This window comes from Eschrichtius robustus, chromosome 1 (assembly GCF_028021215.1).
Source record: "Eschrichtius robustus isolate mEscRob2 chromosome 1, mEscRob2.pri, whole genome shotgun sequence".
NCBI lineage: Eukaryota > Metazoa > Chordata > Mammalia > Artiodactyla > Eschrichtiidae > Eschrichtius > Eschrichtius robustus.
Window position 1 is genome coordinate 482,549 of NC_090824.1, and position 17,104 is coordinate 499,652.

Here is a 17,104-nt window from a genome sequence, read left to right on the forward strand (position 1 = left end):
CGATACCGCACACGCTGGGGAAGGGCATGACCACGCCCACTGCACAGAGGGCAGCTGAGGCTTCGACAGCACACGCAGACTCAGCTGGCCAGTGGGGGAGCCGCGTGCGACAGCCAGGGCCCACGTCTGAGGAGCGCGTGTGGCCCACATGCTCAGAGCCCCAAGGAGTGCGTTCAGAAATGGCTCAGCTGGACTCAGGTGGCCGCTGCTGGCCCCGGGTGCACTGCATACAAGCTGCGTGACCTTGGGGCAGTCACTAACTCTCTGTGTGTAAAGGAAAGGCGGGCGTCGTCCTGCCCTCATGGGGCTGTGTCGGGCGTCTGGTCAGCACAAAGGCTGCCATCTCACAGCACACCGTGTGTTTCAGTGACTGAAACCAGCCCCAGACTCTTCCCACTGAGCCTCAGTTGCGACAACTCAGACGAGCAGGTGGTCATCGCCTGCCTGGTCCAGGGCTTCTTCCCGTCAGAGCCACTGAAGGTGACCTGGAGCCAGAGCGGCGAGGGCGTGTCCATCAGGAACTTCCCCCCTGCTCAGGCCGGGGGCCTGTACACCATGAGCAGCCAGCTGACTATGCCGGCCAACCAGTGCCCAGACAGCAAGTCTGTGAAATGCCAAGTGCAGCACCTCTCCAAATCCAGCCAGGCCGTGGACGTGCCCTGCAAAGGTCAGAGGGCGGGCTGGGGCGGGGCCCCCATGGTGCCACCCTGACCCAGCTCCCTGACTGCATCCCTGTGGGCACTCCCCTCAGACAAGAGGTGGCTGAGTGCCCAGGGGGTGGCCAAGAGGGGCCTGGGCTGGGGCTGGAGGCCAGGGAGGTGGGCGGAGGGGCTCGCTGACCTGCTCTGGCTTCCCTTTCCGTTCCAGTTACGTGTCCAGATAAGCCGTGTCGAGATGTGTGCAAGGTCAGCCTGTCCTTGCACCCACCGGCCCTTGAGGACCTGCTCCTGGGCTCCAATGCCAGCCTCACGTGTACGCTGAGTGGCCTGAGAGACCCCAAGGGCGCCACCTTCACCTGGAACCCGACAGGTGGGAAGAATGCCATCCAGGAGCTGCCCAAGCCTGACCTCTGCGGCTGCTTCAGCGTGTCCAGTGTCCTGCCGCGCTGCACCGATCCCTGGAAAAACGGACAGTCTTTCTCCTGCACTGCCACCCACCCCGAGTCCAAGAACACGCTAACCGCCACCATCAAGAAACCCTCAGGTGGGCCCTGACCCGCGAGTGGGCGGCTGGGCACTCCACGGTGCGCGAGGTGCACTCCTGAGCCCACCCCGCCCTCCAGCTCCCACCCACCCCCACACGGGGTGCCCAGGGGGCAGGGGGCACCTTCTTCCCTGCCCAGACCCCTGACCCTGCTCTCTGCCTTCCAGAGAACATGTTCCGGCCACAGGTCCACCTGCTGCCGCCGCCGTCGGAGGAGCTGGCCCTCAACGAGCTGGTGACACTGACGTGCCTGGTGCGAGGTTTCAGCCCCAAGGATGTGCTGGTGCGGTGGCTGCAGGGGAACCAGGAGCTGCCCCGCGAGAAGTACCTGACCTGGAGCTCCCTGCCCGAGCGCAGCCAGAGCGTCCCCACCTTCGCCGTAACCAGCGTGCTGCGCGTGGACGCCGAGGCCTGGAAGCAGGGGGAGTCCTTCTCCTGCATGGTGGGCCACGAGGCCCTGCCCCTGGCCTTCACCCAGAAGACCATCGACCGCCTGGCGGGTAAACCCACCCACGTGAACGTGTCCGTGGTCATGTCGGAGGTGGACGGCGTCTGCTACTGAGCCGTGCCCCCACCCCACCCGCCCCTTGAATAAACTCCATGCTCGCCTGAAGCAGCTCTGCGCTTCCCTCCGGCTGCCTATCTGTCCATGCTCGGGGTCTGCACACACCAGGAGGGGGCAGGGCCCAGGAGGAAAGAGCAGCCACTGCCCCGACTTTCTCTAGGCCTTGGTTTCCCCTCAGCCTGACACTGGACGTGACTTCATGGCCGTGCACGAGTGTGAGCACAGGCGTGAGGGTCGAACTGGGGCTGAGATTTGCGAGGCACGCACAGACTCATGGGTCCTGAGAACGGTGGCCCCACAAAAGTTCCCAGGGGCAGGTGACTTGGTCACTTGTACTTCAGGAAACTGCCTCTAGGGGCAGCCGGGAGGCATGAGCGAGGCAGAGGGGAGCCTGGCGGCCAGAGAAGAGGCTGGTGCCATCATGCAGAGGGGGGCTCACGGGAGGAGTGGCGAGGGAAGAGGGTTGGATTCCAGGGGCCCTCTGTGGGCGCAGCACACAGAAGTGCAGGACGGCCCCACTGACCGCACGGAAAGGGGGCCACCCCGCCTGGGTACAGCCTTCCCCACCCCACATCCCACTGCTCGGCACATGTGCACAGGGGCGCATGCACACGTACTTTCATATGTGTTCATGGTCGCGTGCGCAGGCACGCGTGCGCGCGTGCACACACACACACACACACACACACACACGTCTGAGCCCTGCAGGTGCAGGAAGTTGACAGCCCAGAACCAGCTCCAGGAAGGCAAGAGCAGTCCCCGCCCAAGCCCCCAGAGGGTTTTCCCCAGGCCCAGACCTGCTGCCCCAGGTCCCTCCAGGCCTCAGGCCTCCCTGTGTACCCAGCTGGGCACAGTTCAGGGATCGATTGGAGAGACCCTCTCAGGCATCACCTGCTCCCCACTTGGTCCCCAAATTCAAGTCTCCCATGCATTCCTGAGCCCCAAACCATAGATGGGGTAGGGGGCAGGGGTGGTGAGGGGTCAGAAGAGACAGCTCTCACCCAGGGCCCCTAGACAGCTTCTGCTTGGAGCTCCTGGCAGGAGGGAAGGTCAGGGAGACCGAACCTAGAAGGACAGTCCCATGACCACCGTGGGACACCTGCACCAGGGCTCCCACAAGGGGGCAGCGGGGCCCCTGCTCTTGTTTAGATACCTGCTGGGCCTTCCCAGGGGACCTAGCTTTCTGGCTGCCTCTCTCTGCTTCCAGGGCCAAGGTGGGGTGGGGAACCCTGCCCACCCGGGCCACTGCTCCCCTCTCAAGGGTCCAGTCACCAAAGGGCAATGGGGGGAGCAATGGATTAATTGGGGAAGTGCTGCCACAGAGAAGGTGGTTCAGCCACCAAGAGACCAGGACCTGCCCTCAGGAGGAGCTTTCTAAAGAGATGGGGAGGAGGAAGAGACAGTAGATGAGGGTGGAGCCAGCAGACGGACAGCACAGACAGGTGGATGGGTCACAGGACATATGATGGATGGAAAGATGGACAGACAGGTGGATGGATGGGTGGATGGACGGATGGATGGATGATGGATGGATGGACAAATGGACAAACAGATGGGTGGATGGATGGAGGGATGGACGGATGGATGGATGGATGGATGGGTGAACGGATGGTCGAAGAGACAGATAGATGGATGAACAGATGGACAGATGGAAGGACAGAGAAGTGGATGGATGGACAGATGGACAGATGGGGGTGGATGGATGAATGAATGGATGGATGGGTGAGTGGACAGGTGGATGGATGAATGAGTAGATGGACGGATGGATAGATGGGTAGGTAATTGAATGGTTACATGGATGGATGGATGAATGGACGAATGATTGGATGTGTCAGCATATAACAAGCTGGTCCAAATTCCATTTAACATGGGAGGTCTATGCCCTGGGACCCTGGAGACAGCAAGGTTGCCTGTGCTGGTGGCTCTCACCTGGGCCTTTCTCGTGCTCCTCGTAGCTTATCAGCCACTTCCTGGGACAGCAACAGAGCCCCTTGGTCTTGTCCATCTGGCCCTTGGCACAATGAACCACAGACCCAGATCTATGTCTCGACCTGGAGCACCCTGAGGGTGGGCATGTCTGATCTTCTCTGGTCCCATCAGGGGCCCAGGCCAAGAAGGTCCAAGAGCAAGGGCTTGCTGAGGGCTTGCTGAGTTCACAAGTAGGGCTGGGATCCAGGAGGCCTTGGGCTTGAGCTCTCCTTGGCGCAGCAGAGACAGTGCCCACCCTCCTGCCCTGCCATGTCTCTCTCTCTCTGAGGTGCCCTGAGACCCCCAGAGATAGGAGTCCTGAGGGTGCCTCAAGAGCTGCAAGGTCCAGCCCCTTCCCTGGGCACCTGCTCTCTCGCCCTCCAGGAGGCAGCCTCAGACCTGAGACAGGGCACCCACACTGCCAGCGTCCCCACCCTGAGAGCTCCGGGTGGGGAGGGCACTGGCTCGGCCCCCACTCACGCAGACCCAGGCCTGGCAGGCCCTCTGTGTCTTACAGATCACCAGGACCCGCTGCCCTGGCTGGTGCTGGACCTGCTGCGGGAGGGCCCCGAGGAGGACAGCCTGGAAGCCAGCCTGTGGCCCACCACCATTACCCTGCTCACCCTCTTCCTGCTGAGCCTCTTCTACAGCACGGCGCTGACCGTGACGAGCGTCCGGGGCCCGCCTGACAGCCGAGAGGGCCCCCAGTACTGAGCAGGAGCCAGCCAGGCACAGGTGAGAGGCGAGGGGGCCGAGCAGTTGGCTGAGGGGGGCAGGAGTGCCCGGCTCCAACAGAGCTCCCCTGTCCCTCCTGATGGGGTTCTGGCCTACAGAGAGGCGGTCCCCCCACAGACACTGAGGACTTGGGCAGGCCTGGGGGCAGAGCACGGATGTGCCCCAGCAGTGTCAGGGCATCAGATTCCCTGGGTGCGGCTGCCACTGGATTCCATCCAGTCTGTGGGAGCCAGGCCATGGTGGGGAAGGAGCACTGGCAAGGACTCTACCCGCCTCTGGAGTTCCCCCAGGCCCGGACACCTCTTGTGTTTGCAGGGAGGGAACTTGAGGAGCCTCCTGAGAGCCCAGCTGGACGCCAGAACTCAGCGCTGCTCAGAAGCCATGCGCGCACCCACAAAGGCCTTCCTGGTGCAATAAATGATCCCAAAGGCAGAAGTTCTCAAACTCTGAATGAGGGGAAGGGGAGGAGAGGGGCAGAGGCTCTGGAGACAAGGATGCCTGCCCCATGGCCCAAGGCAGGGTCTCAGGGCAATGGACGGGGTCCCCTTGCCTAGAACTCATCAGCTGCTCCTGTGGTCTTGCAGGCTCAAGGCAAGAGCCGGGCTTCACAGAAGAGAATACAAAGCAAGACCTCTCACAATAACTGCACCCATATCCCTGATCCAGATCACTGAGTCCTGGTCCTGATCACTGAGTTCTCGTCCTGATCACTGGGCCCTGGTCCTGATCACTGATCCCTGGTCCTGATCACTGGGCCCTGGTCCTGATCACTGATCCCTGGTCCTGATCACTGAGTCCTGGTCCTGATCACTGATCCCTGATCCTGATCACTGGGCCCTGGTCCTGATCACTGAGCCCTGGTCCTGATCACTGGGCCCTGGTCCTGATCACTGATCCCTGGTCCTGATCACTGAGTCCTGGTCCTGATCACTGATCCCTGGTCCTGATCACTGGGCCCTGGTCCTGATCACTGATCCCCGGTCCTGGTCACTGATCCCCGGTCCTGATCACTGATCTCCGGTCCTGATCACTGATCCCCGGTCCTGATCACTGTTCCCTGGTCCTGATCACTGTTCCCTGGTCCTGATCACCGGGCCCTGGTCCTGATCACTGATCCCTGGTCCTGATCACTGGGCCCTGGTCCTGATCACTGATCCCTGGTCCTGATCACTGAGTCCCCGGTCCTGGTCACTGATCCCCGGTCCTGATCACTGAGTCCCGGTCCTGATCACTGATACCCGGTCCTGATCACTGGGCCCTGGTCCTGATCACTGAGCCCTGGTCCTGATCACTGGGCCCTGGTCCTGATCACTGGGCCCTGGTCCTATTCACTGGGCCCTGGTCCTGATCACTGATCCCTGGTCCTGATCACTGAGCCCCGGTCCTGATCACTGGGCCCCGGTCCTGATCACTGATCCCCGGTCCTGATCACTGATCCCGGATCCCGATCACTGGGCCCTGGTCCCGATCACTGATCCCTGGTCCCGATCACTGTTCCCTGGTCCCGATCCCCGATCGCTGTTCCCCGGTCCCAATCACTGATCCCCGATCCCGATCACTGATCCCCGGTCCCGATCACTGATCCCCGGTCCCGATCACTGGGCCCCGGTCCTGATCACTGGGCCCTGATCCTGAACACTGATCCCCGGTCCTGATCACTGATCCCTGGTCCTGATCACTGGGCCCTGGTCCTGATCACTGATCCCTGGTCCTGATCACTGGGTCCTGGTCCTGATCACTGGGCCCTGGTCCTGATCACTGATCCCTGGTCCTGATCACTGGGCCCTGATCACTGGGCCCTGGTCCTGATCAGTGAGCCCTGGTCCTGATCACTGGGCTCTGGTCCTGATCACTGAGCCCTGGTCCTGATCACTGAGCCCTGGTCCTGATCACTGGGCCTTGGTCCTGATCACTGAGGCCTGATCCTGATCACTGGGCCAGGTCCTGATACTGGACCTGGTCTTGATCACTGAGTCCTGGTCCTGTTCACTGAGCCTGGTCCTGATCACGGGGCCCTGGTCCTAAAAACTGTGTCCTCTCCTCTCTCAGCCAGGCCCTCACATTCTGTCCATTCATCCTGGAGCCCTCGTTCTTTGGCTTCATCACTTTATCTTAGATCCTGAGTCCTGTTCCCACCCCATGGTCCTGAGTCCTGACCCTCACAAGAAGTCACTCACACAGAGGAAGGAGAGCCTCCCAGGGGCCCCAAGACCCTCTTGGTCTGAGCACTGGATGGAGAATGAGGTGATGTCTCATCACCTGGCATCATCCCTTCCAGTACCCATAGGTGTTTGTAGATGCCAGGCCAACTTCATGGAAAGAAAATTGGCCCAGGGCCCAGGCTGCATGAGCCAGACCCCAGTCCATGGGGGTCACCAGGCACACGGTTACCAGAAGGGGAGGGCTTGGGTGCAGGAGTGTAGGCAGGATGGGGGACGCAATGGTGTTTGTGTTCTCTTGTTTTTCTCTTTCTTCTCAAGCCTCCTGCACCTCGTCACCTGCTGAAACACCCAAAATAGCTCTATGGGGAGGCTGAGTCATTGCGAGCACAGGCTAGCCCAGGTGTCCCAGCCAGACTGCTGTTCTGAGAATCATGTCCCAAAACAGAGACCTAGCCACTTGGGCCTGGGGCCTGGCAAGTGGCCAAAGCCCAGGAGAGCCCTTTGGGGGCAGTGAGTTTCCCGAGACCTGCAGAGGGCCCTAGCCCCCACCCTGTACCAGCCCACATCAGCCTAGGGTCAGCCAGGATCTTCACAAGGTCAGCTGGGATCACCCTGAATAGCCAACGTCAGCCTAGGATCAGCCAGTGTAACTAGGGTCAGTCCAGGGTCAGCCAGGATTAGGCAAAGTTCAACCTGGCTCTGCCAGGGTGAGCAGTGTCAACAGGGTCAGCTCAGAGTCAGCCAGGGTCAGCTAGGGTCAACTCAAGGTCAATCAGGGTCAACCCACAGTCAGCCAGGGTCAGGCCAGGGTCAGGCCAGGGTCAGCCTACGTTCTACCAGGGTCTGCACAGGTTATTCTGGCATCCAGCCAGGTTGGGCCATCGGGGCTCTTGCCAGCTACAGGACCCTTCAGGGTGTCGCTCCCATGTTGGCTGAGCCCGCGACAGAGCCAGGCCCAGATGGGGAGCTGGCATCGTGGGGTCCAGCAATGACTTCGCCTGGCCCCGAACCCCATGCACCCTGTCCCTCCTCTTCCCCTATGCCAGGCCCCACAGCTGGGGGCAGGCTGCAGGCACCACCCTGGGACCCCAGCAGCTTCCCCCCGGGCCACGGGCCAGGAACAGCCCACAGGGCTCACAGCAGGACCCACGTCCCACACGCAGGGACGTGGAGGGATCAGCAAAGGGAGACAGCACCAGGGTCAGCGACAGGGACAGGGCTGGGAGAGACAGAGACAGGGGGAGACATGAGACCTGGACAGAGAGAGAAACACGGAGACGCAGGGAGGCAGAGAGGACAGATCAAGGAGATAAAGAGACGCAGAGAGACAGAAAGGGCCGTGAGGTGGGCACAGGCATCCGTGCAAGCCCCTCACACACTCACACCCTGCTGCCGACAGAGACATGTGTACAGGAGAGCCCCTGACCACACAGACCTCCTCACCCCACACCCACACTCACACTCACACACACACTCACACACACTCACACCCACACTCACACACACAGTCACACACACACCCACACTCACACTCACACACTCACACCCACACTCCTCCCTCCAGGCCCTTGGGGCTCAGGGAGCCCCACTGAGGCTCACTTAGGCCCGGCCACTTCCTTTGGGGCCGAGAACCTGCCCAGGTGTCTGCATCCACCGGCCCCACCGCTCACCCGCCATGTGCCCCCGTCCTGCCTCGGGGGTCCCATCTGGGAGGTGGGCACATGCCCTCCGCTCGGGGAAGGCCCCGCACACACACAGTGCAGGAGCCCAGGGGCACAGGTCAGCTGGCAGCTGGGAGCAGCCGAGTGAGCCCTGGGTCAGAGCCGGGGGCCTGAGTGCAGGTGGGGGCAGAGCTGCTCGGGGAGCCACCTGCACCTCCGGGGTCCGACCCCCGAGGTCTCTGGGATCCCCTCGGCCCTCCGCCCTGTGTGCTGGCGCTGTGCTTGCCAGGGCAGGCCTCCAGGCCTCGGGGAGAAGCCCACAGGCCTGTCTGGGCCCTGAGCACGGGGCTGGCAGAAGGGCCAGCGCCCAGGGGAGCCGGGAGGTGCTGGGACCCCAGGGCACTGGGACCCCAGCCCCGGGGCTCAGGCCTGGGGCTGGTGCAGGGTCCCGCTCGAGGGGCTGACAGCCAGGGGCTCTGGGCCGGCTGCCCTTGGAGCCGGTGCTCAGAAGCCAGCAGAGCGGGGCGGCCAGCACTGCTCAGCCTGAGAACAACGGTGACGCTGCGAGGCTGACAGGACAGGGGGCTGGGGGCAACTTCCAGATGGCGGGGGTGCCCCGCAGGGGCCTGTGCGGGCCGGTGTCCGTGGGAGGGTCTGGCCGAGGCTCATCCCGCCCTGGCCCAGGAGCAGCCGGGGGGGATGGGGAATGAGGGCAGAGGAGCAGCGAGGTGGGGGCAACAGGGCCGGGTGGGGGGCTGGCACGTGGTGGTTTGCTCTGACTGAGCCCAGCTGCAGGGCGGCTGCTGCGTGCAGAACAGACCTGGGGTCTGAGGCGGGGCCTCAGGGTGACGGCTGAGTGTCCAGGTGACAGACCTGGGGTCTGAGTCGGGGCGGGGGCCTCAGGGTGACGGCTGAGTGTCCAGGTGGGAGCGTCAGGGGCTCGGGACCTGGGGTCTGAGTCGGGGCGGGGGCCTCAGGGTGACGGCTGAGTGTCCAGGTGGGAGCGTCAGGGGCTCGGGGCTGGGGGTCCAGGTGGGGGTCCAGTTGGAGGCGGGGAGCCCTGGGGTGAGGGGTGGCAGGACTGGGAGGGAGTGTGTTGGCAGAGAGGAGCATTTCGACTCTGCCGGTTAGAGGTATTTCAAACACACACGGCAGCCAGGAGAGTTGTCTCGGCAGGCCTCCCATTGCACGTGTGTCAACATCACACATGTGTCTGTGTCCCTCTGCCCGCTCCCCGTGTTGCTCAGCACTTTCCAGGGTCCATCTGAAAACCCTTGCTGAGGAAGGCGAGGGGCCTGGGTCGGGGTGAGTTCAGGCTTGTCCACCTGACCGCAGGCCCTGACAGCCCACGTCTCACCTGTAAACCTCAGCCCGAGTCTCCAAGGACCGGAGGCTCTGGTGGGTCCTAACTTCTCAGTGTCACCCCGGCCACTCAAAGTCTCCCACACTGAGTCCTGCATCCTTGGTGGTCCCGCTCGGACCCTTGCCACTGTCCTGTGGCTCCGGGCATGGGTCCAGGTGTCAGGGCCACTCCAGCTCCTCGGACCCTCGGGCCCTCCGGGGGAACCCTCTGGAGCCGCGGGTGTGGGCGTCGGTGCCGTGACCATCACTGCCCAGCCTGGCCCCAGCCTCGCCCGCCAGAGCTGCAAACTCCAGAGGGTCGCCCTGTCCGCCGCTGGCCTTGGGACTGTGTTTCATTAGAGATCACAGGTGGGGGCTCCCACCCCTTCTGTCCCTTCTTCATGGGTCAGCTGGAACCTTCCAAAAGGAGAAGCTCCCTCATCTACTGCCTGAAGATCATGGAGCACAGATCACTCAGGAGTGGGTGCAGGTTCGCACGTCCTCCCCTTATGCACCATCTCAAGACAGGGAGAAATGCAGATGGGGAGACAGAGATGGACAGAGGGGGAGAGACAGAGACAGAGGAAGAGGGGACATAGAGATGGAGAGATAGGGAACAAGAGACAGAAACAGAGAGAGAAAGAGACATAGAGACACAGAGAGATAGACAGACAGAGACATAGACGGAGAGGGACAGAGACAGAGAGACATGGAAACATAGAGATAGAGAGAGAACAAGAGACAGAAGGAGAGAAAGAGACAGAGATACAGAAAGACAGAGACACAGAGAGATAAAGAGACACAGAGAGAGAGACAGAGAGGGAGAGACAGAGATGAACAGAGGGGGAGAGAGACAGAGATAAAGACATAGAGAGACAGACAGCGGGAGAGAGACAGAGAGACACAGAAACAGACACACAGAGAGAGGGAGCGGGAGAGAAAGACACACACACAGAGACAGAGAGACACAGAGACAGAAAGATACAGAGAGACAGAGAGAGAACAAGAGACAGAAACAGAGACAAAGAGATACACGGAGAGACACAGAGAGAGACAGAGATAGACAGACAGACACAGAGAGACAGACAGAGAGAAAGAAATAGACATAGGACATAAAAACAGAGAGAGACAGAGATAGAGAGACACACAGAGAGAAAGAGACAGAAACAAAGAGAAATCCAGAGAGACAGAGAGAGAACCAGAGAGAGACAGAGACAGGGAGAGACCTGGGTGTCAGGAGAAGGGGACGGGGGAGAGTCAGAGAGCGACGGAGACAGAGGCTCCAGTGGAGACGGGTGTGGACCGTAGGATGAGGACGGGGCAGGGCAGGGTCATGGGAGGGACAGGTGGACGGGACTCGGGTGCCGTGGCCACCCTGGGGTCCCACAGGCTTGTGTGTGGCCTCAGGCCAGCTCCCTGGCCCTGTGGGACCTCGTCATCCTGGGCTCTCAAGTGGGGACTGCCAGGCCAGTAGGGTGGCCAGCGTCTGGACCACAAGGGTCCCTCTCCTCTGCCCCCTCCCGATCCCCATTACCCTCCCCCCAGTGGCGGGGCCTGTGGGTCGCCCGTGGGGGACCAGGGTCACAAAGATGCAAGCAAGCTGAGAACAACTGTAGTTCACTAGATCGCCATGCGCAGGGCGGTCACTGACCCAGGGTGGGCCCGGTGGGCTCTGCCCTGTGGGAGGGGGCACAAGGCACCCCGATTCCTGAGGCCTAGGCCAACCTGCCACACTGGGGGTGGGGGGCGGTGGCTGGAGCTGCAGGTGGGTGGTCAGCACAAGCTATTTCGGAAACATCCTCAGAGGCTGAGAGACTTGTTTTTCGGTGTGGAACAAACAGCCATTTGCATGTACCCTCTGGGGCCAAGTTTGCCCCAAATGAGTAACCTGGGGAGAAACTGAGCCGGCCTCGCACCTGCCTGGGGGGAGCGGCGGGGGGGGAGGGCGGGGGGAAGCGGGCCCAGGTCACGGCCTGGCCTCGGGGCCCAGAGACCCTGACGAGGCAGCCCCCAGCCCGCCAACGGCCCTGCCAGCGCAGCGCTGAGCGCGCAGCCTGGACCCCCAGGGAAGCCCCCGGCTGCCCCGCAGGCAGGTCCCTCCCCAGAGGAAAATGTGAGACTCAGAGGCCTGCTCGGCCGCTTGTGCCCTTGGCCAGCTAGGACGCGGCACCCAGGGACCCAGGGTGGTGGGAGGGAGCCCAGACCCCACTACTGGTGTTTGAAGGACAGCGGCCAGGGCCCACGCCTGGGTGGCCGCGGTGTCACCGGCCCACTGGAGGGAGGTGCCTGTGAGAAGCTGGTGCCGGTGGAGGCCTGGGCGCCTGCCGGCCTCGGCAAGGGTGGCAGGAGCGGGGGAAGGCCTCCTGGCCTTGGTGGCCTGGCTGGCATCTTGGGTGGTGGCCGAGGAGGCCGCGTGGCTGGGGGAGAACCTGTAGGCCGCGCTCATGTGGGCACAGGGGCCACAGTGCTGGCTCCACACGGGCCCTCTGACTCCAGGGACTGAAAACTGGTGAATAATTCAAGGGCGCCTTATGCCCTGCGATCGCCAGACAGTCGCTGAGGGCGCCGCTCCTTCCAGAGGGTTCCCAGCTAACACGTGATGGGCTGGAGAAGTGGGAGACCTCCTTGAACCCTCCGTGAAATGAGGCCCCCATCCCATGTCCCTGCCTCTACCTGGACCTGGGTCCCTTCTCCATGGCAGCCAGAGGGACAGGGTCCCAGCAAGTCACACCCTGCAGCTGGGCTCAGTCAGAGCAAACCACCACGTGCCAGCCCCCCACCCGGCCCTGTTGCCCCCACCTCGCTGCTCCTCTGCCCTCATTCCCCATCCCCCCCGGCTGCTCCTGGGCCAGGGCGGGATGAGCCTCGGCCAGACCCTCCCACGGACACCGGCCCGCACAGGCCCCTGCGGGGCACCCCCGCCATCTGGAAGTTGCCCCCAGCCCCCTGTCCTGTCAGCCTCGCAGCGTCACCGTTGTTCTCAGGCTGAGCAGTGCTGGCCGCCCCGCTCTGCTGGCTTCTGAGCACCGGCTCCAAGGGCAGCCGGCCCAGAGCCCCTGGCTGTCAGCCCCTCGAGCGGGACCCTGCACCAGCCCCAGGCCTGAGCCCCGGGGCTGGGGTCCCAGTGCCCTGGGGTCCCAGCACCTCCCGGCTCCCCTGGGCGCTGGCCCTTCTGCCAGCCCCGTGCTCAGGGCCCAGACAGGCCTGTGGGCTTCTCCCCGAGGCCTGGAGGCCTGCCCTGGCAAGCACAGCGCCAGCACACAGGGCGGAGGGCCGAGGGGATCCCAGAGACCTCGGGGGTCGGACCCCGGAGGTGCAGGTGGCTCCCCGAGCAGCTCTGCCCCCACCTGCACTCAGGCCCCCGGCTCTGACCCAGGGCTCACTCGGCTGCTCCCAGCTGCCAGCTGACCTGTGCCCCTGGGCTCCTGCACTGTGTGTGTGCGGGGCCTTCCCCGAGCGGAGGGCATGTGCCCATCTCCCAGATGGGACCCCCGAGGCAGGACGGGGGCACATGGCGGGTGAGCGGTGGGACCGGTGGATGCAGACACCTGGGCAGGTTCTTGGCCCCAAAGGAAGTGGCCGGGCCTGAGTGAGCCTCAGTGGGGCTCCCTGAGCCCCAAGGGCCTGGAGGGAGGAGTGTGTGGGTGTGAGTGTGTGAGTGTGGGTGTGAATGTGTGAGTGTGAGGGTGTGAGTGTGGGTGTAGGTGTGTGAGTGTGGGTGTGAATGTGTGAGTGTGAGGGTGTGTGTGAGTGTGATTGTGTGAGTGTGGGTGTAGGTGTGTGAGTGTGGGTGTGGGTGTCTATATGTTCATCCTGTGTGTGTGAGTGTGTCAGTGTGCTCTGGGTGTGTGGGGGGAGGGGGAGTGAGAGTTCAGGTGTTGTGTGTCTGTATTTTGTTTGTGGGTATGTAGCGGGTGTGGGTGTTGTGTTCAGTGTGTGTGTCTCTCAGTGTGCTTCTCTGTGTGTATGTGAGTTGGGTGAGCGTGTATTCACAGGACACCTGCCCTGAGGCCCCCACTTCCCCCCAAGGCCGAGTCACGGGGCCCCCACCCAGTCCCGGCCAGGCCCCGACCCCAAGGGTCTCCTCGGCCCCCCACTCGCCACACCCCCTCCTTGGGTGGCAGCCTCTGTTTGGGGCCGGGAGTCTGGGGGCTCTGCCCAGGCCAGCTTGGAGCTGGGTAATTCCACAAGCCCCAGCCTTCTGACACACACATGCACAGGCACACAGGCCTTAGCACAGGGCTGTGTGCCACACCTGCCCCAGGACACCCCAGCCATTGTTCAGCATGGTGCTCACATCAAAAATGCACGTCTCCTCTGTGGCACAGGCCACACCCTGCCTGGCCCCCCACCCAGCCCTGTCACTGCCCCCAGGGGGCTGAGGGGCACGCAGGGACCCGGCGGAGAGACAGAGGTCTTGTCCTGGGGGTGACAATGAGCCAGGCCTGGAAGGTGAGGGGGGGAGCTGGCCAGGAGCCTCCACTGCACACCTGTACACACCCACACACATCTACACACGCCTGTGCACACCTACACACCTGTGCACACCTACATACTATACAGATCTACACACACCTACACACTACACTTGCAGGTCATGCTCACGCCATGCGCCTTCACACACTTGCGTGCTCACCAACATGTTTACACTCACACGCACACAAGTGGATTGTGGGCCCTGAGGTTTGCACTTGGGGTCAGAGAAAGCTGGCCGAGCGGGCACCTTGGCCTCTCCAGCCTCCCTGGTCAGCACCAAGGTCAGAGTCATGAGGCCATGGTGAGGGGACCGCACTGCCACACAGAGCCCAGGCGAGGAGCAGATCTCATCACCTGCATCTGAGGACCCCTGGGCAGTCAGTGCTGGGGCCACAGCAAGTGTGTGCGCACATGTGTGTTGGTGTGTGTGTGTGCACACGCATGGGATGTGAGTGTGCAGCCAGGGCCTGCTGTCACTGAGCTTCACTTTCTATCTGTCCCCTTGGCCCAGGGAGACAGTGGTTCTGGATGGTTCCCTCTGGCAGAGCCGTGGGCCACACCCAGGTGGGAGGCTTAGCCGCAGGGGCTTCCCTGCTAAGTCCACGGCCCAGGCCTGGGCTCCACACGCTGCCCGGGGTCCTGCCGGGACCCTCACTGCCCCGCTGCGGAGGCTGGATGTAGGTGCCCCTCCCCCAGCCCAGTCTGAGAAACAAGCCCCAAGGGTGCTGGCTGCGGCCCCACCCCCGCCCCACACAGAGCACAAACACACTTGCAAATGTTTCTAAAAACAGGCCAAGGATGAGCCACAGAGCAGGTGGGGCCCAGGGTGGAAAGCCCCACTGCCCTGAGACTGAAACAGCAGAGCCAGGACCCCAGGGCATTTGCATTGTTGACGGCAGGGAGGGGGCCCAGCTGGGCCAGCTGGTGGGGAGGGTTCCTGACCATCCTCTCCCCACGTCCTGGGCACCCCTCCCCCCAGGTGGCCAAGCCTGTACCATGGCCGGGCCAGAGTGACCAGGCACACAGGCCGCTTCCCAGAGGCCTGCCTGGTGGAGGGGGTCCCATGGACGGGAGGGACCAGGCACAGCCCCACAGAGCCCAGCACTCTGGGAAGTAGGCTTTGCAGGCCAGCCAGGGACGAAGTCCCTGGCCCAGGACCTGGTCCCACCCAGCCCACAGCTCTGGCCTCACGGCCCCTCGTGGCCCATCCTGCCACCAAACCTTTGTCCCTGCTGTGCCCAGAACAGGGGCTGCCCACTCCACGGTCAACCTGCACACTCTGCCTCATGGAGGCCCCGTGAGACCCCACACACAAGAGGCCTCTGGTCCCATCGTCCTGCAGACTGAGACCCCGGAGGGCCAGCGAGGGTGTGGTGACCGTGGCGAGGAGCACCTGTGGGTGCCCACATCTGCCAGGGTCCAGGCCTGTGCCTGCACCCACCTCCCCAGCCAGGCCCAGGCCCACCAGGGAAGACTTGTCAACTGAGGGAGGGGGCCCTGGGAGAGCCCCCAGGGTGTGGCCTGAGTGACGGGGGTCACTGGGTGGCCCCTCCTTACACACACAGTCTCCCACAAACATGGCCATGCAGACTCACACAGGCACACAGACACACAAATGGACACACACAGAGACACAGAATGCACAGAGACACAGTGACACACGTAGAGGCACAGAGACAAACAGAGACCCACAGAGACACAGAGATACAGAGAGACACGTAGAGAGACACAGACACAGGCAGACACAGAGACACACAGAAATGTAAACACACTCAGAAACTCAGACAAACTACAGGATACACAAAGAGGTGTTGACATAGAGATATACCCACAGACCCCACGGGCACAAACACACACACAGGCACATGGGGCCTCTCAGGTAAACATGTTCACATGAACAAACAGACACCCTGATGCACCTTGACACACAAACACAGACACACACACAAAGGTACCCTGCCAGCCACTGGCACACTCTCAGAGGGTCACACACAGAGTCACATAGACATATGCACTCACACAACCTCACACACACACAGGTTTCAGAGAATCAAAGGACTGGAAGAACATGCTCAACCGCCCCAGGTCAGAAGGCCACACAGGCCTGCACAGGCCCACACAGGCCCACACAGGCCCACACAGGCCCGCACAGGCCCGCACAGTCCCACACAGGCCTACAGACTGACACACGCCCACACAGGCCCACAGACTGACACAGGCCCGCACAGGCCCACAGACTGACACAGGCCCACACAGGCCTGCACAGGCCCACACAGGCCCGCACAGGCCCGCACAGGCCTACAGACTGACACAGGCCCACACAGGCCCACACAGTCCCATACAGGCCCGCACAGGCCCGCATAGGCCCACAGACTGACACAGGCCCACACAGGCCTACAGACTGACACAGGCCCACACAGGCCCGCACAGGCCCACACAGGCCTACAGACTGACACAGGCCCACACAGGCCTACAGACTGACACAGGCCCGCACAGGCCCACACAGGCCCACAGACTGACACAGGAACACAGACTCACACAGACTCACAACTTGCACAACTCACAGGCTCAACAGGCACACACACACTCACACAAGAACACAAGCTCACACAGACTCACAGGGAATTACACAGGCTCACAGGTTCACACAGAATCACAGACTCACAGGCTCACGCAGACTCACACAGACTCACACAGACTTACAGAGACGCACAGGCTCACACAAGCCCACAGAGACTCACACAGGCAGAGAGGCTCACACAGTCTCAAGGACTAACACAGACTCACACAGACTCGTACAGGCACAAAGGTTTACACAGGCTCACACAGGCTCACATAGGCTCACAGACTCACAAAGGCTCATACAAGCTCACAGAGACTCACACAGGCACAGAGACCCACACAGGATCAAGGACTGACAAGATTCACAGAAGCTCACACAGGCTCACACAGACACACAGTCTGGCACCAGCTCACATAGGCTCACAGACTCA

The 17,104-nt window shown here is 62.3% G+C and overlaps 1 gene segment (V, D, J or C); it reads left to right on the forward strand.

The window, feature by feature from the left end:
• The first annotated feature begins 26 nt into the window (after window positions 1-26).
• On the forward strand, window positions 27-1,765 carry LOC137774697 (Ig alpha-1 chain C region-like). The segment is given in 4 exon segments: window positions 27-198; window positions 368-667; window positions 868-1,203; window positions 1,371-1,765. Coding segments are annotated over 4 exon segments (1,203 nt in total).
• Window positions 1,766-17,104: the final 15,339 nt, after the last annotated feature.